At 38.5% G+C, this 24,901-nt stretch overlaps 1 protein-coding gene across 1 annotated transcript in view; it reads left to right on the forward strand.

The window, feature by feature from the left end:
* Positions 1 to 13,255, forward strand: part of ZNF565 (zinc finger protein 565) — a 31,731-nt gene extending 18,476 nt beyond the window's left edge. The window contains exons 3-5 of the mRNA XM_059906302.1: positions 3,518 to 3,644; positions 4,302 to 4,397; positions 11,488 to 13,255. Coding sequence (XP_059762285.1) covers positions 3,518 to 3,644; positions 4,302 to 4,397; positions 11,488 to 12,758 — 1,494 coding nt within the window. The 3' untranslated portion in view covers positions 12,759 to 13,255. The remainder of the gene's footprint in view (positions 1 to 3,517; positions 3,645 to 4,301; positions 4,398 to 11,487) is intronic.
* Positions 13,256 to 24,901: the final 11,646 nt, after the last annotated feature.

Here is a 24,901-nt window from a genome sequence, read left to right on the forward strand (position 1 = left end):
GCCAAAAAGTAAAGTTAAATTAAATTAAATTAAGTCGGCCAACAGATTGAATACAGAAGATGTGAAAATCTAACTCTTTCATTCAGCCAGTCATTAAAGAGATTTGCAAAAATGTAAAACAGTGCTACTAAATTTTTTTATTTTGACAGTTATTTTTCATAAAATGTGTGTTATTTATGTTAACATGTAACAGGTTTATTATTAGTTATTTGAATAAATTAATAATTTTTAAAATTTATCTCTTTTAATTTCTAATCTATTGATAGATTTAACCAGCGTTAATGAAAGTCTTCAATAACGTTAACAGCTTTATTTATTGTACATATATATAATTCACATACAATGAAATACACCCATTTAAGTATATAGTTCAGTGCTTTTTTAGTATACTTGCAGAGTTGTGCAACCATCAGCACAAACCATTTTAAAACATTTACATCACTGCCAAAAAAAATCCCGTTTGCATTAGCCGTCACTCCCAAATTCTCCTCCTCATCCCCTGGCAACCACTAAATTTACTTTCTGTCTCTATGGAATTGCCTTTTCTGGACTTTTAATATAAATGAAATCATTGAATATTTGATCTTTTGTGTGTGACTTTTTTCACTTAGCATAAGTGAAGCTTTTTTTTTCAAGCTTCCATGATGTAGCATGTGTCAGTACTTTGTTCATTTTTATACCAAACAATATTCCATGGATATGTATAGACCACATTTGGTTCAGCAGTTCATCAGTCTGTGGACATTTGAGTTGCTTCTACTTTTTGGCTATCATGAATAATGCTGCTATAAGCATTGGTATATACCAATGTTTTTAGGTAGACATAGGTTTTCATTTCTCTATACTTAGGAGTGGAATTTCTGAGTAACATGTTAACCCTATGTTTAACATTTTGAGGAACTGTCAAAACTGTTTTCCAAAGTGGCTACCCCATTTTACATTCCTACCAGCAATGTAAGAGAGTTCCAGTTTCTCCACATCTTCACCAATATGTGTTTTTTGGGAGTTTTGTTTTTTGTTTTGTTTTCATAATAGCCATCCCAGTGGATGTGAAATGGCATCTTATTGTGGTTTTGATTTGCATTTCCCTAATGATTAGTGATGTTGAACATCTTTTCATGTGCTTATTGGCCATTTGTATTTTTTTTATATACATATATATATACATCTACATATATACATTATATATGTATATATACACATATATATACATCTCCACTCTTTTTTAGATTCATCCAGGGCTTTCTTTTTTTTTTTTTAATTAATTAATTAATTTTTTTTTTTTTTTGGCTGTGTTGGGTCTTCATTTCTGTGCGAGGGCTTTCTCCAGTTGCGGCAAGCGGGGGCCACTCTTCATCGTGGTGCGTGGGCCTCTCACCATCGCGGCCTCTTTTGTTACGGAGCACAGGCTCCAGACGTGCAGGCTCAGTAGTTGTGGCTCACGGGCCCAGTTGCTCTGCGGCATGTGGGATCTTCCCAGACCAGGGCTCGAACCCGTGTCCCCTCCATTAGCAGGCAGATTCTCAACCACTGCACCACCAGGGAAGCCCCCCATTTGTATATTTTCTTTGGAGAAATCTCTTCAAGTTCTTTGGCTGGTTTATAATTAGGTTGTCTTTTTTATTATTGAGTTGTGAGAGTTCTTTATATATTCTGGATTCAAGTCCCTTATCAGATAAACAATTTGCAAATATTTTCTCCCAGTTTTGTGGGTTGGAATTTCACTTTCTTGAGGAAATTATTTGCAGAACAAAAGCTTTAAATTTTTTTTTTTTTTTTTTAAGGAATGTAGTTTATTTATTTATTTCTGGCTGTGTTGGGTCTTCGTTTCTGTGCGAGAGCCTTCTCTAGTTGCGGTGAGCAGGGGCCACTCTTCATCGCAGTGCGCGGGCCTCTCATTATCGTGGCCTCTCTTGTTGCGGAACACAGGCTCCAGACGCGCAGGCTCAGCAGTTGTGGCTCACGGGCCCAGTTGCTCCGCGGCATGTGGGATCCTCCCAGACCAGGGCTCGAACCCATGTCCCCTGCATCGGCAGGCAGATTCTCAACCACTGCGCCACCAGGGAAGCCCAAAAGCTTTAAATTTTGATGAAGTTTATTTTATCTTCTTGTTCTTTTTGTTTCTTTTTTGTGTCTGGTGCCATATCTAAGAAACCCCTGCCTGACCAAGGCTGTGAAGATATACTCCTATGTTTTCTTCTAAAAGTTTTGTGGTTTTAGCTTTTACATTTAGATCTACGATCTATTTTGAGTTAATTTTTTTTTAATATTTATTTATTTATTTGGCTGTGTTGGATCTTCGTTTCTGTGCGAGGGCTTTCTCCCGTTGCGGCAAGCGGGGGCCACCTTCATCGTGGTGCGCGGGCCTCTCACCATTGCGGCCTCTCCTATTGCAGAGCACAGGCTCCAGACACGCAGGCTCAGTAGTTGTGGCTCACGGGCCCAGTTGCTCCGTGGCATATGGGATCTTCCCAGACCAGGGCTCGAACCCGTGTCCCCTGCATTGGCAGTCAGATTCTCAACCACTGCGCCACCAGGGAAGCCCTTGAGTTAATTTTTATATATAGTGTGATGTGGGGTCCAACTTCATTCTTTGCATATGGATATCCACTTTTTCCAGCATTATTTGTTAAAAAGACTAATCTTTTCCCGTGAAATTATCTTGGTTGGTTTAATTTAATATGTGGTAGTCCTTAGGGAGCTGGTAGAAGATGCCTTTCTTCAGAGAGGTTTTGGACCTAGGAGTATTCTCAAATTTGGCACACTTTAATTTTTCTCCTGGGGTTTCCCCAGCTGCATGAATTTCAACCTCACTAAAAATGAGACAACCAGTCATTATGTGCCTCCTAAGGGGATGCTATAGGAAGTACACAGTACGACCTCTGACATATTTATATCCCCTAAAAAATATGGAAGTATTTTAAACATACCATGAAGATAAGATAAGCCAAATCCAGAATATGGGAAATGCTACTGATTCAAATGTTTGTTTAATGAATAAACAGCAATAAAAATTTTTAAAGGGTCTGTGGGGGCTATAAGAGATTTGAGAGACTTTAGGAAATCTATAAACTAATTGCAAGGAGTGGATTTTGTTTGAATCCTGATTTGAACAAACCTACTGTCAAAAATCACTTTCGAGAAAATTGGGGCAATCTGAAACTTGATCTGGTTATTAGGAAATTATTGTTAATTTTATTAAGTGTGATAGTGATATTCTGGTTATTATGCCTTTTTTAAAAAGTCTAATCTGTTAGATACTAAAGTATTTGTGGGTGAAATACTATAATGTTTGGTATGTGGGATTTGCCTCAGAATATACCAGGGGTAAAAAACAGAAAGGAGGACCTAAAACAAGATTTGCAAGGTCTTGTTAAGTTACTGAAGCAGAGTGATGGATTCATGGGGGCTCATTATACTATTCTCTGTACTTTTGTGTATTTTGAAAATTTTTGTAATCAATTTAAAAAATAAAAGTCATTTCATTTACTATTAGTGCATGGGTTTATTGTTTCAGGGATTGGTGACATTTAGGGATGTGGCCATAGAGTTCTCTCAGGAAGAATGGAAGTGCCTGGAACCTGCCCAAAGGGACTTGTACAAGGATGTAACTTTGGAGAACTTCGGTAACTTGGTCTCACTAGGTAAGGACATTGTATAATACAGGACCAGCCAGGAAACAAGGCTCCCAGGGACTACAACAGTGGGAGGCTGTTACCACCTCTGGCTGGAGGGGGTAAAGAGAGGAAACACTGCCACCGGAAGATAGTGAGAGCTAGAGCCATGGAGAAGGGCCGGCTGGTAGCCACTGTCGCTACCTCCAGAACTCCTGGGTCAAAGGAGGGAGCGAGAGGGATAAGAAATATCCTGAACTGTCTTCCTGCCCACTGATGCTTTCCATCTACCAAACCTAATGAGAAATGATAGGACCAGGGTAATACAGTCCTTACAGGTAAGCTGTCTGGGGCACAGCTGGGCACAGAGCAGGGCCAAGAGTAGCAAGGAATGGATTGGGGAGAGGGAGAGGGCAAATGGAGAATAAAATTTCTGGTTTCTTCGTGGTGAATTTCTGGGAAGACTCACAAGTTTCTGGCTAAGTTTCTGTTCTCTGTCTTCAAGGGAATTGTTTTGTGCTTTGTTGAAGTGGAAATGGGTAGTGCCATTGGCACCTCCACCTTCCCATCCTTTGGACAACCTTCACACCTTCCTTTATGTAATTGCCTCTCTTCCTTAGCAACCAAGGGACTGGGTTTGAATTTGGAAACAGCACGATCATGCCCCATTTCTTTTCCTATGAACAGGACTTTCCCTTTCTAAGCCCGATGTCATCTCCTTACTGGAGCAAGGGAAAGAACCCTGGATGGTTGTAAATGATATGACAGGACCATGGTGCCCAGGTGAGTGAGGGCTGATCCAATGGGGGGAGGTCACTGGGAATAATAGTCCAGCAGGTGAGTCAACTCCTAACAGTAACTTGAGTTACTGTCAGGAAACTCTCTCAAAGCCCTACCGAAAACTGAGGAATAAAAGCCTGAGACGTGAAGCCGTGAAGAACAAAGACCTTGCCAGTGTCAGCTACCAAGGGAACCTTGCCTTTATCCTCATTAATTCCTCTCTGTTCTTTCTTCTCTTACATTTTCTTCTCATTTCAAAAAGGAATGTGCCCCTCTCCGGTGGCTGCTATTTTACCTGTAGTTTGGATCCATTTTTCTGCAAGTGTCTTCATTCCTTAAAAAGTATTTATTTTCTTAAAACAGCTTTTCACTTCACCTAATTCAGCAATTCATTTATTCTCTTAACTTTTGAGAGGTAAGGATGTGTAGTGGCTGAGGGAATACTCTGGAATCAGATTTTCTTTTTTTTTTTTTTTAATTTATTTGGCGGCATCAGGTCTTAGTTGCAGCATGTGGGATCTTTCGTTATGGCGCGCGGGCTCCTCTAGTTGCAGCGTGCGGGCTTCTCCCTAGTTGTGGTGTGTGGGCTGCAGAGTGTGAGGGCTCAGTAGTTGCGGTGCTTGGGCTTAGTTGCCCCGTGGCATGTGGGATCTTAGTTCCCCAACCAGGGATTGAACTTGCGTCCCCTGCATTGGGAGGTGGATGCTTAACCACTGGACCACCAGGGAAGTCCCTGGAATCAGGTTTTCTGAATTCAAATCCTGGCTCTGCCACTTACTAGATCTGTGAGTTTAAGTAAGTTACTTAAATTCTCTGTGCTTCAGTTTTCTCCTCTGAAAATGGGATTAAAAATAGTGCCTTCCTCATGTAGTTATTGAGGCTTTTTTATGAGTTAGTATGTGAAAATGCCCAGAACAATGCCAGGCAATAGTGACCACTTAAAAAATGTTAGTATTTGTAACTGGCACTTGCTGGACAGAATTGGAGCCTTTGAATACTTAGTTATGTTACTACCTCATGACTTCTCTGTATTGTTGTCATTTATTTTCATCTGGGATCATTTTTTCTCTATCTGAAGAACACCCTTAATATTTCCTTTTTTGTAGGTCTGCTGTTGACAAATTCTCTCAGCTTTTGACCACATGAAAATGTCTTTATTCTGCCTTTTTTCTTGTAGGATATTTTCACTGAGTATGGAATTCTGTGTGGGCAGGAATCTTCTCTCAGCCCAAAGAAGAACTCATTCCACTGCCTTTTCTCTTCCAATGTTATCAATAAGTCAAGTTGTTCCAATTTTGGAAAATGTTCCACATATATTTAAAACTAGTGTTCTTTGGATGGGGCATTCACCTCTTTAACTATAACCCTTTTGATTATGTGATTTAGAGTCTGTATGTCCTTTTAACTTTCTCTGTACTTCCACTATCAAATTCTGAGAGCTCTTAATTGTATTATATATTTTGCTACTACATACTACATTTTTATAAAGATGAAATATAGATCCTTGTTGCAAATTGTATTTTTATCAGTACAGTCCATCTTCATTTTGCCACTTAGTGGCATTTAACCTTGAATTCTATTTTTTCTGATATTAGTATAAAATGCCCTGTTTTTGTTAGTTTAAAAAATTATGGTGTATCTTTGCTTATCCTTTTTTAAAAATTATTGCCATTTTAAGTGTGTCCATTATAATCAGAATTAGAGTTTCCTTTTTTAATCAATCTGAGAGTCCTTGACTTTAATAGAATTTAATCCATTCTCGTTTATTGTGATCATTCATGTGTCTGTTCTTACTCCTCCCATTTTATCTTATATTTTCTGTTCCTCATTCTATTTATTTCTAGCTATTCCTGTTTTGCTCACATTTTATGACCCTTTCTACCTTTAAGCAATTTTGAAGTTGTACGTCCTATTGCTTTGTAATAGAATAGTCTTTAACTTGACTTTTAAGAAATGTGCTTAAACCTGTGTTTCTCTTCCCACCTCAAGACTGAAATAGAATTTTTTTCTTTTTAGTAAAGTTTTTTAAAAAATATTTTGAAATCATTCTAGTTTAGACTTATAGAAAATTTGCAAAATTATTACAGAGAATTCCCATATACCCTTCACTCAGCTTCCAAATGTTAACATTTTATGTAACCATAGTACAGTTATCAAAACCAGGAAATTAACATTGGTGTAATACTATTAACTAATCTACAGATCTTATTAGAATTTTATCACTTTTTCCCCTAATGTCCTCCTTCTATACCAGGATCCAGTCTGGGATCCCACTTTGCATTAAGTTGTTTTGTCTCCTTAGTATCCTCCAATCTGTGACAATTGCTCTGTCTTTCATGACTTTGATCCTTTTGATGAGTACTCTTTTGGAGGATGTCTCTCACTTGTGTTTGCTTGATATTTTCTCATAGTTAGATTGAGATTATGCATCTTTGACAGGAATACCACAGAAGTGATGTTGTGTCCTTCTCTATGCATCATATCAGGGGTTGCCTGATGTTAATATGGCTTTTTACTGGTAGTGTTAACTTTGATCACCTTGGTTAAGGTGTTTCTCATGTTTCTCTCCTGTAAAGTTACTACTTTGCAACTGTAAGTGGTAATTATCTTGGAGGGAGCTACTTTGCAACTATATGCTGTTTCTCCTCATTTTGCCTACTGGTTTTAGCATCCATTGGTGGATCTTGTCTGTAACAATACAATAGTGTTGCCTTGTGTTGATTTTCTATGTCCCTTATTGCTTCTGCATTTATTAATTGGAATTCTTCTGTAAGGAAGGGCTCTCCCTACCCCCTTTCCCATTCATCTATTTATTCAAAGATTTGTTTCTATCAGCATGGGCTATTTATTTATTTATGTATTCTATGAGTTATAGTCCAAAAATATCATTGTTTATTCTGCTATTCAAATTGCTTATTGGGAAAGCTTTGGCCATTTGGGAACACCTTCAGGTTGTATATATATTCACAATGTTGTGCAGCCATTATCACTATCCATTTCCAGAACTTACTCATCATCCCAAACAGAAACTCTGTACCTGTTAAATAATAACTCCCTACTTTCCCCTCTGCCCTGCCCCTTGTTACCTCTTTTCTACTTTGTCTCTATGAATTTGACAATTCTAGGTATCTCGTGTAAATGTAGTCATGCAATATGTAGTTTTAGGTTCATTCATTTATCAGAATTTAATTCCTTTTTAAGACTGAATAACATTCCATTGTATGTATATACCACATTATGTTTATTCATTCCTCTGTTGATGGACACTTGGGTTCTTTCTATCTTTTGGCTATTGTGAATAATGCTGCTCTGAGCCTTGGTGTACAAGTATCTGTTTGACTCCCTGTTTTCACTTCTTTGGGGTATATACCTAGGAATGAAATTGCTGGATCAGCTGGTAATTGTTATGTTACTTTTTGAGGGCATTTCTTAATTTTTAAGAGTCTTTTATAAATTGTGAAGATCATCCCATTATCTATGATATAAGTTTCAAATATTTTCTCTGTCACTTGTCTTTTGACTTTGCTTTTGGTGTTTTTTGTTCATGTGCAAGGTTTTTTTTGTTTGTTTGTTTTAAACATCTTTATTGGAGTATAACTGCTTTACAATGGTGTGTTAGTTTCTGCTTTATAACAAAGTGAATCAGTTATACATATACATATGTTCCCATATCTCTTCCCTCTTGCATCTCCCTCCCTCCCACCCTCCCTATCCCACCCCTCTAGGTGGTCACAAAGCACTGAGCTGATCTCCCTGTGCTATGCGGTTGCTTCCCACTAGCTATCTATTTTACGTTTGGTAGTGTATATATGTCTATGCCACTCTCTCACCCTGTCACATCTTACCCCTCCCCCTCCCCATATCCTCAAGTCCATTCTCTAGTAGGTCTGTGTCTTTATTCCCGTCTTGCCACTAGGTTCTTCATGACCTTTATTTTCCCTTAGATTCCATATATATGTGTTAGCATACTGTATTTGTTTTTCTCTTTCTGACTTACTTCACTCTGTATGACAGACTCTAACTCCATCCACCTCACTACAGATACCTCCATTTCATTTCTTTTTATGGCTGAGTAATATTCCTTTGTGTATATGTGCCACATCTTCTTTATCCATTCATCCAATGATGGACACTTAGGTTGCTTCCATGTCCTGGCTATTGTAAATAGAGCTGCAATGAACATTTTGGTACATGACTCTTTTTGAATTATGGTTTTCTCAGGGTATAGGCCCAGTAGTGGGATTGCTGGGTTGTATGGTAGTTCTATTTTTAGTTTTTTAAGGAACCTCCATACTGTTCTCCATAGTGGCTGTATCAATTTACATTCCCACCAACAGTGCAAGAGTGTTCCCTTTTCTCCACACCCTCTCCAGCATTTATTGTTTCTAGATTTTTTGATGATGGCCATTCTGACCGGTGTGAGATGATATCTCATTGTAGTTTTGATTTGCATTTCTCTAATGATTAATGATGTTGAGCATTCTTTCATGTGTCTGTTGGCAATCTGTATATCTTCTTTGGAGAAATGTCTATTTAGGTCTTCTGCCCATTTTTGGATTGGGTTGTTTGTTTTTTTGTTATTGAGCTGCATGAGCTGCTTGTAAATCTTGGAGATTAATCCTTTGTCAGTTGCTTCATTTGCAAATATTTTCTCCCATTCTGAGGGTTGTCTTTTGGTCTTGTTTATGGTTTCCTTTGCCATGTGCAAGTTTTTTGTTTTGTTTTTCACCTTTACATAATGGAATTTATCAGTCTTTTGATGCTTTTGGATTTTGAGTCATTATTTAGAAGGTTTCCCTATACCTAGATTATAAAGTAATCTACCACATTTCCTTCCAGTTTTTGTATGGTTTCTATTTTCTTTTAACATTAAAACTGTATTCAGAGTTTATTCTGGTATGTGGTGGTATAACATATGGATCTAATTTTATCTTTTTCCAAATGACTATCTAATCCCCACATTATTTATTATAAAAACTATTCTTTTCTCCTTTGTGATACCACCTTTATAATAAATTCAATTTCCATATAAACTTTAGTCTATTTCTGGCCTTTCTATTGAGTTCCATTTGTGTGTCTCTAGAATCCAATATTTATTCATCAAGCAATCCGTTTTTGCTACTATGTGCTAGGATTTGGTGACAACGGCTAGTGAAAAAGGCTTTATTTCTGCCTTTGGGGAGGTAAAAAAACAAATCAACAGATGAGTAAGTAAATGAAACTCTAAGTACAACTGATGAAAGTGTTATGACAATAGGACACACATTGTGGGAGAGAGAATCAAAGTATATGCTTAGGGTTATCAGGCTGAGAGCTTTTTGAAAGTATGAGTTTTAATCTGAAACCTAAAGAGAAAAGCAGCCATACAAAGGGCCCAGGACAGGATTCCCAATAGATAGAAGAACCTGATGAGAGGTCTAAGATGGAAAAGAGGGCTTCCCTGGTGGCGCAGTGGTTGAGAGTCTGCCTGCCGATGCAGGGGACACGGGTTCGAGCCCTGGTCTGGGAAGATCCCACATGCGGCGGAGCAACTAAGCCCGTGAGCCACAACTACTGAGCCTGCGCGTCTGGAGCCTGTGCTCTGCAACGGGAGAGGCCGCGACAGTGAGAGGCCCGCGCACCGCGATGAAGAGTGGCCCCCACTTGCCGCAACGGGAGAAAGCCCTCGCACAGAAACGAAGACCCAACACAGCCATAAATTAATTAATTAATTAATTAATTAATTAATTTAAAAAAAAAAAGATGGAAAAGACCTACATTTATTCTAGATACTCAAAGGAGGGCTGTGTTACATAGGGAGGAAAGGGGAGAGTATTCAGTATGAAGATGCATTCTCCTTGGTGGAGATAGAGTGACAGAGCGACAACAAAGACAATCAGGGACCTGCTTTGCCAAGAACCTGTGAACCATGGCATTGAATTCAGAATTTATTCTAAGTGCAGTGGGGAGGCTGTGAAAAAGTTTAAGCAGAGATTTTCATTTTGACTGACATCAGCATCATATGGTAGAAAGTGCTAAAAATATAGATGCCTTATTTGCATGAAATGCCCTGAATAGGCAAATTCACAGGGACAGAATTAGTGTTTCTCTACCATTAGTGATTGCCAGGGGCTGGCAGGAATGAGGAATGGGGAGTGGCTGCTTAATTGGCACAGGGTTTCTTTTTTATTTTTTTTAAATTGAGGTATAGTTGATTTACAATGTTGTGTTAGTTTCTGCTATACAGCAAAGTGATTTACATATATATATTATATATATATATATATATATATATATATATATATATATATATATATATATATATACACACACATATATACATATATATACACACACACATTCTTTTTCATATTCTTTTCCATTATGGTTTAATTTCGGATATTGAATATGGTTTGCTATGCTATACAATAGGACCTTGTTGTTTATCCATTCTATATATAATAGTTTACATCTGCTAGTCCCAAACTCCCAATCCAGCCCTCCCCCACCCCCACACCCCCCCACCCCCTTGGCAACCACAAGTCTGTCCTCTATGTCTGTGAGTCTGTAACACAGAGTTTCCATTTGGGGTGATGAGAGTGTTCTGGAATTAGAAGATAGTGGCAATGATTGCAGGACACTGGGAATGTACTGCAAACCATGGAATTGTACACTTTAAAATGGTTAAATGGGAAATTTTATGTTATGTGAATCTTCAATTAAAATATATATATATATATTACTTTTAAAATATGTGTAGATATGTATGTATACACATGTCTTGGCCCTACTCCTGTAGATTTTGATTCAGTGTGGGGTGCTGTTTGGACATTTGTTTTGTTACAAGGCTTCCTGGATGATTCTGATCTCTGTCAAACATGAGAACCACTGGCTTAATTTGTTTTCTTGCCCCTTTCTGGCACCATATGAGCTCTTATCATATTTGTGCTTTCATGTGCTTTTTAGAAATTGCACAGCAATATTTGAGACTTATAGAAGCAATTCACCTATTATGGTTATTATTTTCATTTTGTCTCTCTAGTCTCCTGTAGAATTTTTAAATTTCTCTTAGAAGAAGAGAACAGGTTGTATTTACTTTTTTTTTATTTTTCAGACTTGGAGTCCAGGTGTGATAAATTTCTACAAAAAGATATCTTTGAAGTAGAGTCATTCGATTGGGAGCTGATGGAAAGCCTTACATGCTGTGCTTTTGAGGGCTCCAGTTTTAGAGATGACTGGGCATACAAAGGCCAGTTTGAAAAACAACAAGTAAATCATGAGTGCTCTTTCAAGCAAGTGAAACTCACCTATGGAAACATGCCCACTTTTGAGCATCATACATCCCTTACCCTACATCCCAGCAATGAGACTGGCGAGAAACTGATTGAATGTAATGAATGTGGGAAAGCATTTAGCCGTGGCTCACACCTTATTCAACATCAGAAAACTCATACGGGTGAAAAGCCCTTTGAATGTAAGGAATGTGGGAAAGCCTTCAGTCGTACCTCGCACCTTGTTCAACATCAGAGAATTCATACAGGTGAGAAACCTTATGACTGTAAGGAGTGTGGGAAGGCCTTTGGTCGTACTTCAGAACTTATTCTACATCAGAGACTTCATACTGGTGTCAAACCCTATGTATGTAAAGAATGTGGAAAGACCTTTAGACAGCACTCACAACTTATTCTGCATCATAGAACTCATACAGGTGAGAAACCCTACGTATGTAAAGACTGTGGCAAGGCTTTTATTCGCGGCTCACAACTTACTGTTCATCGGAGAATTCATACAGGTGCTAGACCCTATCAGTGTAAAGAATGTGGGAAAGCCTTTAGACAGCATTCACAGCTTACTGTACATCAGAGGATTCATACTGGGGAGAAACCCTATGAATGTAAGGAGTGTGGCAAGGGCTTTATTCATAGCTCAGAAGTTACTCGACATCAAAGAATTCATTCTGGGGAGAAACCCTACGAATGTAAAGAATGTGGGAAGGCCTTTAGACAGCACGCACAGCTTACACGACATCAGAGAGTTCATACAGGTGACAGACCCTATGAGTGTAAAGATTGTGGGAAGGCCTTTAGTCGTAGTTCATACCTTATTCAGCATCAAAGAATTCATACAGGTGACAAACCCTACGAATGTAAGGAATGTGGGAAAGCCTTTATTCGTGTTTCACAACTGACTCATCATCAGCGGATTCACACTTGTGAGAAACCCTATCAATGTAGGGAATGTGGAATGGCCTTTATTCGTAGTTCACAGCTTACTGAACATCAGAGAATTCATCCTGGTATCAAACCTTATGAATGTAGAGAATGTGGGCAGGCCTTTATTCTTGGCTCACAGCTCATTGAACACTACAGAATTCATACTGGCTAGAAAGCCTTAATGTTAGGGATGTAGCAGAGCCTTTATGTGGAATTCATGCCTGACTCAATATTAGATAATGCATAATGTAATGTAATTATTGTCAGAGAACCTTCATTTGTCACCTCCATTATGGAACATCAGGTAACTCATACCAGAAGAAAATTCAATAAACATGGGAATTCTTTTTGCCTCACACTCACTGTTTACTAAGCATCAGAGATCTTACACTGAAAAAAAATTAATATGAATATAGAAAACCCTCCTGTTACCACTCAAAATATGTTAAACTTCTGAGAATTCCTAATAGAAAATGACCCTATTAAAACATTTGTGACTGTGCCTTTCGCCATATACCTTACTTAACATTATCTCACTTCCAGCAATTACTGACTGTATAACATTGGGCAAATTATGCAATGTCTGTGTTCCTCAGTTTACTTATTTTTAAGCAGTGATAATTATATGTACCTAATAGAGTTTCCGTGAAGATTGTCAGATATTTTATATAAAGCCTATGCTCAATAAATACTATTGTCATTAATTAATAACAGTATTACTGTTAAGGAGTTCATTTGAGAGGAGGGCGGGCCTTATGAATGTATCAAATATCCAAAGCCTTCAAAACCACTTGTTAGGATAATTCATTCTGAAAAACAGTAGTAAAGTATAGTTATCATGAGAAGATCTTCATTTAAAAGGTTGTAAATTTTGAAGATTAGAAATTAACAGAAGAGTAGCCGAAAGAAATCTGCCCATTTAGGAATCTAAAACCACCTCCAAGTATAACTTCAAGAGAATCAAACTAAAATTACAAACTAGAAATGAATGGCAGTGGGGCTTCCCTCGTGGCGCAGTGGTTGAGAATCTGCCTGCCAATGCAGGGGACATGGGTTCGAGCCCTGGTCTGGGAAGATCCCACATGCCGCGGAGCAACTGGGCCCGTGAGCCACAACTACTGAGCCTGCGCGTCTGGAGCCTGTGCTGCGCAACAAGAGAGGCCACGATAGTGAGAGGTCCACGCACTGCGATGAAGAGTGGCCCCCGCTTGCCACAACTGGAGAAAGCCCTCACACAGAAACGAAGACCCAACACAGCCAAAAAAATTAATTAATTAATTTAAGAAAAAAAAAATGAATGGCAGTGAATTCTGCATATCAAAACCAGTTCAGTGTAACCAAAGCTGTACTCCTGTCAGAACCCAAGGGTTAAAGGTAGGGGCTTTGGGACTTCCCTGGTGGTGCGGTGGTTAGGAGTCCACCTGCCAATGCAGGGGATACAGGTTCGAGCCCTGGTCCGGGAAGATCCCACGTGCCGTGGAGCAACTAAGCCCATGCACCCCAACTACTGAGCCTGCACTCTAGAGCCCGCGTGCCACAACTACTGAGCCCACGTGCTGCAACAACTGAAGCCCACGCACCTAGAGCCCATGCTCCGCAACAAGAGAAGCCACTGCAATGAGAAACCCACACACCACAATGAAGAGTAGCCCCCAATCACCACAACTAGCAAAAGCCCACATGCAGCAGCGAAGACCCAACGCATCCAAAGATGAATAAATGAATAAATTAATTAATTAAAAATTTAAAAAAAAAAGGTAGGGGCTTTGTTCTCCAAGTAGATCTCCAACACCTACTCATTGCCAGTCACATACTAAACGCATTAAATGAATGGTCAACCCTAAAAGTTAGGGGAAATTACCACATAAACCCAAGTCAACAGTAAGAACGATTATTAAAAAGAAAAGAAAAAATGGGACATCTCTAGTGGTCCACTGGTTAAGACTTCAAGCTTCCACTGCAGGGGGCGTGGGTTCAATCCCTGCTCGGGGAACTAAGATCCTACATGCCGCATGGCACAGCCAAAAAATATGAAATCAGAAATGACAGTAGACTTAATCTGAAGGTTATTTAACAATATAATAGACAATTGACAACTCTGATATAGAAAAAAAAACACATTTAGCAGTATGAATGAGGAAGGGGTGGATTTTTTAAAAATAGCAGCTATGCATGACTTTATTCTAATATATTTAGAAATCTAGAGAGAATGGATTTTTACAAAAATAATCAAAATTGGTTCAAAAAGATGTGGGATTTCCGAACAATCAATGATTGTGGAAGGACATAAAAAGTCATCAAAGCTCTGTCCCTTTAGAAAAAACAATTTTTTTTGTTTTGTTTCGTTTTAATTTATTTTTGGCTGCGTTGGGTCTTCATTGTTGTGTGCGGGCTTTCTCTAGTTGTGGCGAGTGGGGGCTACTCTTTGTTGCGGTGCACAGGCTTCTCATTGTGGTGGCTTCTTGTTGTGGAGCATGGGCTTTAGGCGTGCAGGCTTCAGTAGTTATGGCATACGGGCTCAGTAGTTGTGGCACACAGGCTTAGTTGCTCGGTGGCATGTGGGATCTTCCCAGACCAGGGCTCAAACCCGTGTCCCCTGCATTGGCAGGCGGATTCTTAACCACTGCACCACCAGGGAAGTCCCGAGAAAACAGTTTAACGTACAAAAACCTTAAGGAACAGATAATCCCTGAGAGAAGCTTGCCAATTCATCTTCAAGGCTAAAAAATTTATGATAAAAAACTCAACAAGAATAACTCCTGAAAAACAAATTGTAGATAATAATTATCATTTGTGAAAATAAATATAAATAAAATTCCAGCTAATTTAATCCAGTCTATTAAAATTAATTTTAGATGGAATGTCTGGAACTGTACCTATTCTGGATTAAATATGTTTTTAGAATTTTGATGTTGTAACTCCAGGTGTGACAGTGATGGGGAAAAGAGCCTTGATCCAACTCCAGGGACATCCAGATCCGGGCTTGTGAATGACTCTGAGGAATCTTAAAAAACACATCCCCTCAGCCCTTGGGGTAGCCAGTCAGTGTCTGGGGCAGAGGACCCATTGCACCCTGATGCCATCCATCTTCTCAGTCATCTTGAGTGTTCAGTAAAAGCACCTGCATTTTCTGCATGTGCCACTGCCTACAAAGGGTTACAAAGCAATGTGCTTTATGTCATTTTTCTTTAAGTGGCTTAATGATTAGGATGTACAGTTGGAGGGGCTCAAATCTATGACATTAAAAATTATCACTTTGAATAGCTAAAACACAGGCACAGGATAAAAATTTTAAAGTTAAATTTTGTATTCACATAAGTGAACCTCCACACGTTACCCTGTTGCCCTTTATGTAGCAATCACTGCTATCAAGTTCTTGCATATACTTCCTGATATCTCCATTTGCTTAAGTGTAGACATGCACATAACACTCTTTATAAGAATGTTTTACATAAATGGTAGCAAATTTCTATACATTGCTAGTTTTGCTTATCCATACACCTTGGAAGACTGGACCATGTCAATACATATATGGTGGCCTTATTCTTCTTTAACAGCTGCATAGTATTCTCTCATATGTGTGTTTCATAATTTATTTAACCTTATCAATTTAGTTTATTTTTTGCTCTTTCCAACAATCCTGTAATAAATATCCTTGCACATACATTATTTTGTATATGTAATGTATATCTTTAAGATGAATTTCTAAAAGTGGAAATGTTAGATCAAAATAATATACTTTTTTTTTTTACTAGCAAACATCAAAAAAAAAGTATATACTTTCTTCTAAACTTTCTGTCCTCACACTCTTAGAATGTACCCCCAGTGCTCCATGACCAGCTTCAGTAATTATCAGCTCATGGCCAGGCTTCTTTTATCCATATTTCCACCCACTCCCCCATCTCCATGTTATTTTTGAAGTAAATCCCAGATATATCATTTCATCTATAAAAATTTTAATATGTACCTCTGAAATACCTCACAAATTTAGAAAAGATTTTCACGTCTTAAAAAAATTGACAGCACTGCCTTAATAATTAACATTGCATACCTGATAGCCAGTGTTCCAATTTCTAATTGTTTCATGAATGTCAATTTTTTGAAAGTTATCAGGATCCAAATAATGTTCACAAATTGCAGTTGATTGTTGTGTTTCTTAAGTCTCAATCTATCCATTCTCCTTCATCCTCCTCCCCCGGACTCCCCACCCCCACCCCCGGCAATTTACTTTTCAAAGAAACTAGTTTGTTTGCCTTGGAGAGTTTCTCAGAGCTTGGTTTTTGCTGGCTCATCCCAATGGGTAGTTAAACCTGCTCCTCTATCCTTGGTATTTCCTATAAGTTGGTAGTTGATGTCTAGAGGCATGATCAGATTGAGGTTCCATTTTTGTTGTTGTTAAGACTACTTATAGGTGGTTAATATTGAGAGACATAATATTTAGGTGTCTTTCTTTTTATGATGTTAGCAGCCATTGATGTTCAATTGGTAAATCTATTAATTTATTAGGGATTGCAGAATGATGATATATTATTTTTTCTTCCTTTATTAGCTAGAATATTTTTAAAAAGAGAAACTTCCCTTCAACTACTGTTTGGTTATCCATGTTACAATAAGGAAAGGCAGGGTAGATGCTTCTTTCTTTCTCTTTATTGGTTTTCAAAATAATGAGTTGGTTCCCTAACATTCTGCCATGGTAATCACTGAGTTTAGAGGGGTGTGTATGTGAAGCATATTCAGTATGTTTAAATCTATTTCAGTTGTACTCTCATTGATGCTCAAATTGTTCCATGTGTGGTTTGTGGGATCCTCTTCCATTTGATTCCTGTGTCCTTTTGATATGACCCTGCTAGTCTTTGATCACTTGCCTGCTATCTGCCACAATAGGGTGTTCCAGGCTCGTCTTGTTCATTTCCTAGCTCCCACCTTGAAGTAGCCATTTTCCAAGGAATCCTTTTTCCTTTGGGTATTTTGGTACTTTCCAAAATGGTATTTGGAAACTGCAGTCGCTAGGTGTGCTTCATTCTCCTGGTTGGACATTTTTTTTAGGTAAATATACATTTTAGCCCGTTTTATACACATTGCTCAAGTGCCTTCAGGAAGATGGTGTATCTATGCGTCTGCCCACTTTAGAAGAGATCCCAAAGCACCACATTCATCTAACCCTAAGAAAACATTTATTGAAAGTTCACCATTTCATGGGTGAAAAATGGAAGAGTCCCTTTTGTTTTTACTTGCATTCCTTTGATTATGACTAATAGAGATGACCATTTGTTCACATATTTGCTGACCATTGGTATTGCTTTCAGCATGGTGCCTAAAATATAGTAGGTGGTCATAAATATTTGTTAATTGAATAAATTAATTGAATGTTCATATCCTTTATTCATTTAATATTGTAGTCATATTTTTCTTCCTTAAAACATGTTTTTGAGAGGAATAAATGTGTATAAAATTCCTAGTACAATGCCTGAAATTCACCAAGTGTTAGTTCCCTGCCTTGCTGTTTGCCTACATTGTCATTCATGCCTCTGATTTGGCTTATTTTCTACTTTAAGGTAGAGAAATTGAGAGTCAGATAGATTAAGTAGTTTGCCCAAGGCCTCTTAAGTGGAGAATCCTAATTTCAAGGACAAGGGCAAGATAGGGTAGAGTTTCACATGTACAAATTTCAGAATGTATGACTGAAAAGGAAAAAAATCAGTGTTTTTTCAGATAATCTATAAACTGCAGTCAGTTCATGGCCCTGACACAGAAAGTGGCAATGCTAGGATCAAAAGGATGAAAGAGCTTAGTAAGAATGGCGTTTTGGTTTTTTTGTTTGTTTTTGTTTTGTCCTTATAAAAAAGTAAAAATGCTCAAATAGAATACAGAGAATATAGAAAATGAGAGGGAAAAATATTTTTGTGGTACCTTAAACATAAATGTTATCATTTCTGCATATTTCTTTCTAGCTTCTAAGTTTTTAAAAATTCACGCTATGTCTTTATTTTGGAAAACTTCAAATATACACAAAAGTAGAAAGTATAGTACAGTGAACCCTCAATATTCTCATCACCCTGCTATAAAAACTGTCAGCCCATGGCCAGTGGTGTTTGTCTACACTCACATCTACTTCCTCTTTCACTGGATTCTTTTGAAAGTTGAACTCAGATGTTATATGATGACATCTGAAAGTATTTCAGTAATTATCTCTTAAAGAGACTTTTAAAAAATATCAGTTAGGGGGGACTTCCCTGGCGGTCCAGTGGTTAAGACTTCGCCTTCCAATGCAGGGGACGTGGGTTTGATCCCTGGTCAGGGAACTAAGATCCCACATGCTGCAGAGCAACTAAGCCCACACGCTCGAGAGCCCACATGCCGCAACTGCTGAGCCAGTGCACTCCGGAGCCCACGCACCACAGCTAGAGAGCCTGTGTGCCGCAACTAGAGAGAAGTCTGCCTGCCGCAACGAAACAATCCTACATGCTGCAACTAAGACCTAATGCAGCCAAGTAAATAAATAAAACAAAATATCAGTAAGGGAATTCCCTAGTGGTCCAGTGGTTAAGACTCCGTGCTTTCATTGCCGAGGGTGCGGGTTCAATCCCTGGTTGGGGAACTAAGATCCCACATGCTGTGCGGTGTGGCCAAAAAAAAAAAAAAATTAATTAAAAAAATATATACAGGGACTTCCCTGGTGGCACAGTGGTTAAGAATCCGCCTGCCAATGCAGGGGACACGTGTTCGAGCCCTGGCCCGGGAAGATCCCACATGCCGCGGAGCAACTAAGCCCATGAGCCACAACTACTGAGCCTGCGCTCTAGAGCCCGCGAGCCACAACTACTGAGCCCGCATGCCACAACTACTGAAGCCCGTGCACCTAGAGCCCATGCTCCGCAACAAGAGAAGCCACTGCAATGAGAAGCCCGCACACCACAACGAAGAGTAGCCCCTGCTCACTGCAACTAGAGAAAGCCCACGCGCAGCAACGAAGACCCAACGCAGCCAAAAATAAAATAAAATAAATGTATTAAAAAAAAAAAAATATATATATATATATATATATACACACACACACACACATATCAGTAAGAATTAATAATCCTGGGCCATTAGTAGGGAAGACAATAAAATTTTCTACCAAATCCCCCTGGTTTAAGCTGATTCTCATTTGTGATCGCAGAGAAAGTTGTTTCATATGTATTAGGAGAATTAGAAACTTACAAAAATGTTTTCCTAGAAACAACATTCTTTTCCAAAGTTCTCTCTTTTCTTTTCAAAAAGAAAAAAATTTAGGTGCAATTGTGAAATGTGAAGCGTTTTTTTAAATTGTTTGTTTGTATTAAACAAAATTGACTGACTTGGTACAACTCTTAACTATAAGATTTCTACAGCTTTGATGTGTTGAGAATTGTATCTGCTTCTTTACTCCTAGGAGGCAGTCAGATATTTGTTGAATCACTGAGTTAATAAATTAGGCAAATGATAGAATATTTTTATGGGTAGTGAGAAGATGTAGGTGGGGAACCTTCCCTTTACAAAAAAAGAAAAAAAATTTTTTAAAGATATAGATGTGAAATTTCACACTTAGAAGTCACCATGCGGGGGTGGGGGGTGGGAGGAATTGGGAGGTTGGGATTGACATATATACACCATTGATACTATGTATAAAATAAATAACTAATGGGAACCTACTGTATAGCACGGGGAACTCTACTCAGTGCTCTGTGGTGACCTAAATGGGAAGGAAATCCAGAAAAGAGGGGATATATGTATACATATAGCTGATTCATTTTGCTATACAGTAGAAAGTAACAGAACATTGTAAAGCAACTATACTCCAATAAAAATTAATTTTAAAAATAAATAAAATTATCATTATTAATCATGAAAAAAAAAAAGTCACCATGCCTTAAAAAAAAAAAAAAAAAAAGAGGAACAAGTCACCATGCCTTAAACCCTGGCTGAAGAATTGCACAAGTCATTCTGAAGAATTTCACAAATCATTCTGAAGAATTCACATGTCAAAGTTTATTTCCAAAATTAAAATATTTCATCTTTATTAGATTCATAAGCAACATTAATGATGGACAAGGTTGCTTTACTACTCCAGCTAGAATCCCTCAGGCACCTCAAGTGTAATATCTAAAGCCAGGTTTATAATTCCACTCCCCCCAACTTACAGCTCCAAAGTCCTCTTTTGCTTCCACATTTCTAATATATCTTCTCTAACGATGTACCCAGTTCTGGTACCTTATCTTCCACATTTGAAATATTAGCTTTAGAATCAGGTCTGGACTCTGTCACTAACTAGATGATGATAACCTAGCCTCCCTAAGCATCCATTTGGGGCTCATAATAGTACCTCATGGAGCTATCATGAAAACTTAAATGTGAAGAACCTGGCAGAGTTACCAGCACAATAATATGAATAAAATCAGAAAGGAAAGTTTGATGTTACATAAGAACTGAAAGTTACTTAAATAATTGCAGGCATACCTAAACTGAGCCATTCCTAGTCATATAAATAAGTTCTTCTAACTGTCTTTTCTCTCAGCAAATGGCCCCCATTGCCCACCCAGCTACTCAGGGACTATCCTTGGCCTCCCTCTCCCTGGTTATTTTGAAATCTCTTTTGCTTCTACCATTAGGACATTTCTGGAACAGACACACCCCTTTGCTGAGTACCATGAAGAGGTACTTTAGGGTGATAAGCCCTGCAGCCAGAATTCCTGAATTCAAATTCAAGCATAGCTACTTTACTTGCCAAGTGGCCTTGAACTAGTTTCATAATTTGTATCTAGGCAGTAATTTTCAAGTGAAGATATAAATAATATATGCTTAGAACATGCCAGGAACATAGTAAAGGTTGAGTACATTTACTTTTATTTCAATTCAGTTCAACTATATTTATTGAGCACCTACTATATGCTAGGCACTGTTCTAGGCCCTGGGGATACAGCAGTGAACAACACAGACAAAAAGCCCCACCTTCATGGAGGTTGTATTCCAACGGGGAGAGAGATCAACAAAATGAGTAGATTTTGTAGTGTGTTGGAAGGTGTTATGCATTGAAGTGAAAAAAGGGCAGGGTAAGGAGATCAGGAATGGAAAGGAGGTTGCAATTAAAGTGATTACTAGTTATTGTCATCACCAAGTATTTAATAATTATTTATTTATATATGTTAATACTTACACATTTCTTATTAATTAATGAACTTACTATTTATAGTTACTAAGTGCTAATTGTTATGTAGTATAATCGGTGATCATTTTTTATCATTGTTACAATTTTTATTATTGTCTTAAGTCAGCCCTCATCGTCCCTTATCTTTCACCAGAAAGCTGGATCTAGGGACTTCCCTGGTTGTCCCGTGGGTAAGACTCGGCACTTCCACTGCAGGGGGCATGGGATTAATCCTGGTCAGGGAACTATGATCCCACCTGCTGCACAGGGCAGCCAGAAAAAAAAAAAAGCTAGGTCTAAAACCAAATATAAGTATGTTACATCAACGGTCTTCACTCACTTAAGGAATAGAGGCCAAGCTCCCTGACCTAGCTCTAAGCCTCCTCCTCCCACTCAACCTTGGATCTATACCCTGCTTGGCGTACCAGCTCCAGCTCTCAGCCCTCCCTCTGGAACTACCTAAGCCACTTGAAGCTCATCCTTGCAGCACATTATTTCCTGTGATGTAATAACATGAGAAACAGACAAGGTCACTCGGTGACCTCATGTGAAATGAGAGAGAATGATGCTCTGCAACTATACAAATAACATCACGGTTCAGGGTAAGATTGTTCTTCTAGCTTCCGATACCCAAGGTAAGAACTATTATAGTGCTAATAAACATAATAGATTACTTTTAGAAAATGAAGGAACATTAGGGTCCCTTTTAGTCACTAAACTTTTCTGAAACGTTATTCAGATGATATGCAGTGTGCAAATGAATCACAACTTTGTAATTGTTTCATCTAACAGAAAAGATCCAGTAGTAGACTTCCTAAGATAGGGTGCCAAGGTCATCAATTTACTTGGTCATCTTCCTACTGCAATAGAAATAAAAGTGGCTCTGGCAGTTTAAAAACATCACTGGCTTAATTGACTCTGCTAAAATAAGAATCTGAAGGAAAAAGCCTGAGGTGGAGGGGAAAGGTACCAGGAAAGACAGGAGATTTTCTCGGGCAGTCCTTCACCTCCATTAGATGCCCAGAGTCCTGATATGGAAGGAAAGATGCTCCAGGCCTTGGCAAGCAAACACATCCATCTTCAGGGAACATGGATGGCCTCTAACTGAGGACAGAACGATTGAAATCCAGAGGGCATCCCCTGGCTCAGGCTCCCTCCTGGGGATGGTCAGGGTCTTGAGACACTTCAGCTGGGGAAAGGCAGAGAAGAGGCTCCCAGACTCACCTGACTGTGCCCTCCCCTCAATCTGGGGCATCAGTCCTCACCCTCTGACGTGCATACATCCATCCTGACACCCACACAGTCCTGCAACTCTTTCCGCTTATACCAATTGGGAATCAGCCCCCTCCTCCTCTCTCACCCACATTGCCTAGAGAATGTAGTAACAGCCCCATTTTATAAATGAAGAAACAGACTTGGGTGGTTAAAGCTAAGCAAGCAACAGAACCAGGATCTGAATTCACTTTGGGCTTATTAGCGATCTCAGTAAGACACCTCAGAAAGACAGTAAGAAAAAGCTACAAAATTAACAGACAATGGGAAAAAAACAAAACTGAACTTATTTAAAGCCAAAACAGTCCTCAAGGCCTTTAACACTATTTAAGCACTTGCCAAGGGCAGTCCCTGTGCCAGGCCTCTCTTTTCAATTACGTTCAACTACAGGGTTACAGACAGCACCATACCAAAGTAACTGGCTGTGAGGCTGAATAATGGCTTCCCAAAGATGACCACATCTTAATCCCCAGAATCTTATATGGCAAAAGGGACTTTGCAGATATGATTAAAGTAATGGGGACATTATCCTGGATTATCCAGGTGAACCCACTGTAAATCACAAGGGTTCTTAAAAGAAAAAGGCAGGAGATTAGAGTGAGTATTAGGAGATGTGACAAAGCAAAAGGTTGGAGGGATTCAAGGAAGGAGTCACAAGCCAAGGAATGCAGGAGGGGACTTCCCTGGTGGTCCAGTAGTTAAGACTCCCCGCTTCCATTGCAGGGCACACAGGTTTGATCCCTGGTCAGGGAACTAAGACCCCGCATGGCATGCAAGGTGTGGCCAAAAAATTTAAACAAACAAAAAAAAATTACCAAACTAATTTCCAAAGTGGTTACACCCTCTTGTATCCCCACCAGCAATGTATGAGAGTTTTCATTGCTTCACATTCTCTCCAATATTTGATATGGCCAGTTCTAAAAAAAACAAAAGGAATGCAGGAGGCCTCTAAATGCTAGAAAAAACAAGGAAATAGATTCTTACCTAGAGCCTCCAGAAGGAGCTAGCCCTGCCAATATCTTGACATTTGCCCAGTGAAACTGATTTTGGAATTTTATCTCCAGAACTGTAAGAGAATAAATTTGCATTGTTTTAAGCCACTATGTTTATGGTTACTTGTTACAGCAGCAATAGAAAACTGACACAATGGCCAAAGTTTGAAGGGTATTTGGTTGGACAAATTTTCAGGAAGTTATTTCTTACCAAGTAATTATATAATTATATTATAAAAATATATTATTATATATTGTATTATTATAAATATAACAGTACACTAATATTATTTAATAATATTTATACAATATTACTATATTATTATTAAAAGATAACAAAATGATACATTGTTTTTGGAATAGCCTTGGGAAGCAAACTTGAAAAATACATCTCAAGAATGCTCACAAATGCTAGTGTAAATTAGCATTTTTCAAAATACAGAATAAGGAAACAAGGAAAATTCATTCATTCCATGTTTTCAAAATACAGCATAAGGAAACAAGGAAAAAGCTGAAGGAAATCAAATTTTCACTCTCTTTTCAAAATACATAAGTAAAAGTAGAAATCCTGCCTTTAGGAAACATTATCTTGGAAAAGCATCAGAAATGCACACACTATCAGAAATATAAACCTAATTTACAAAATCCTAGCAGGCATTTTGAACATTAGCTATTACAAAATTGCAAGACAGATAGTTCTTTGGTATATATAGCCTAAGACAAAGTGAGAATCTTGAATGCAAAAAAGAGAAGTATCTCATCATGTATAGGGAGGCCTTAGTAAGATAAACAGCTTATTTCTCAACAGAAATCATGAGGACAAGAAGGCAGTGGGATGACATATTCACAGTGCTGAAAGAAAAAAACAAAGAATCTATATCTGAC

Source organism: Balaenoptera ricei, chromosome 19 (genome assembly GCF_028023285.1).
Source record: "Balaenoptera ricei isolate mBalRic1 chromosome 19, mBalRic1.hap2, whole genome shotgun sequence".
Lineage (NCBI taxonomy): Eukaryota > Metazoa > Chordata > Mammalia > Artiodactyla > Balaenopteridae > Balaenoptera > Balaenoptera ricei.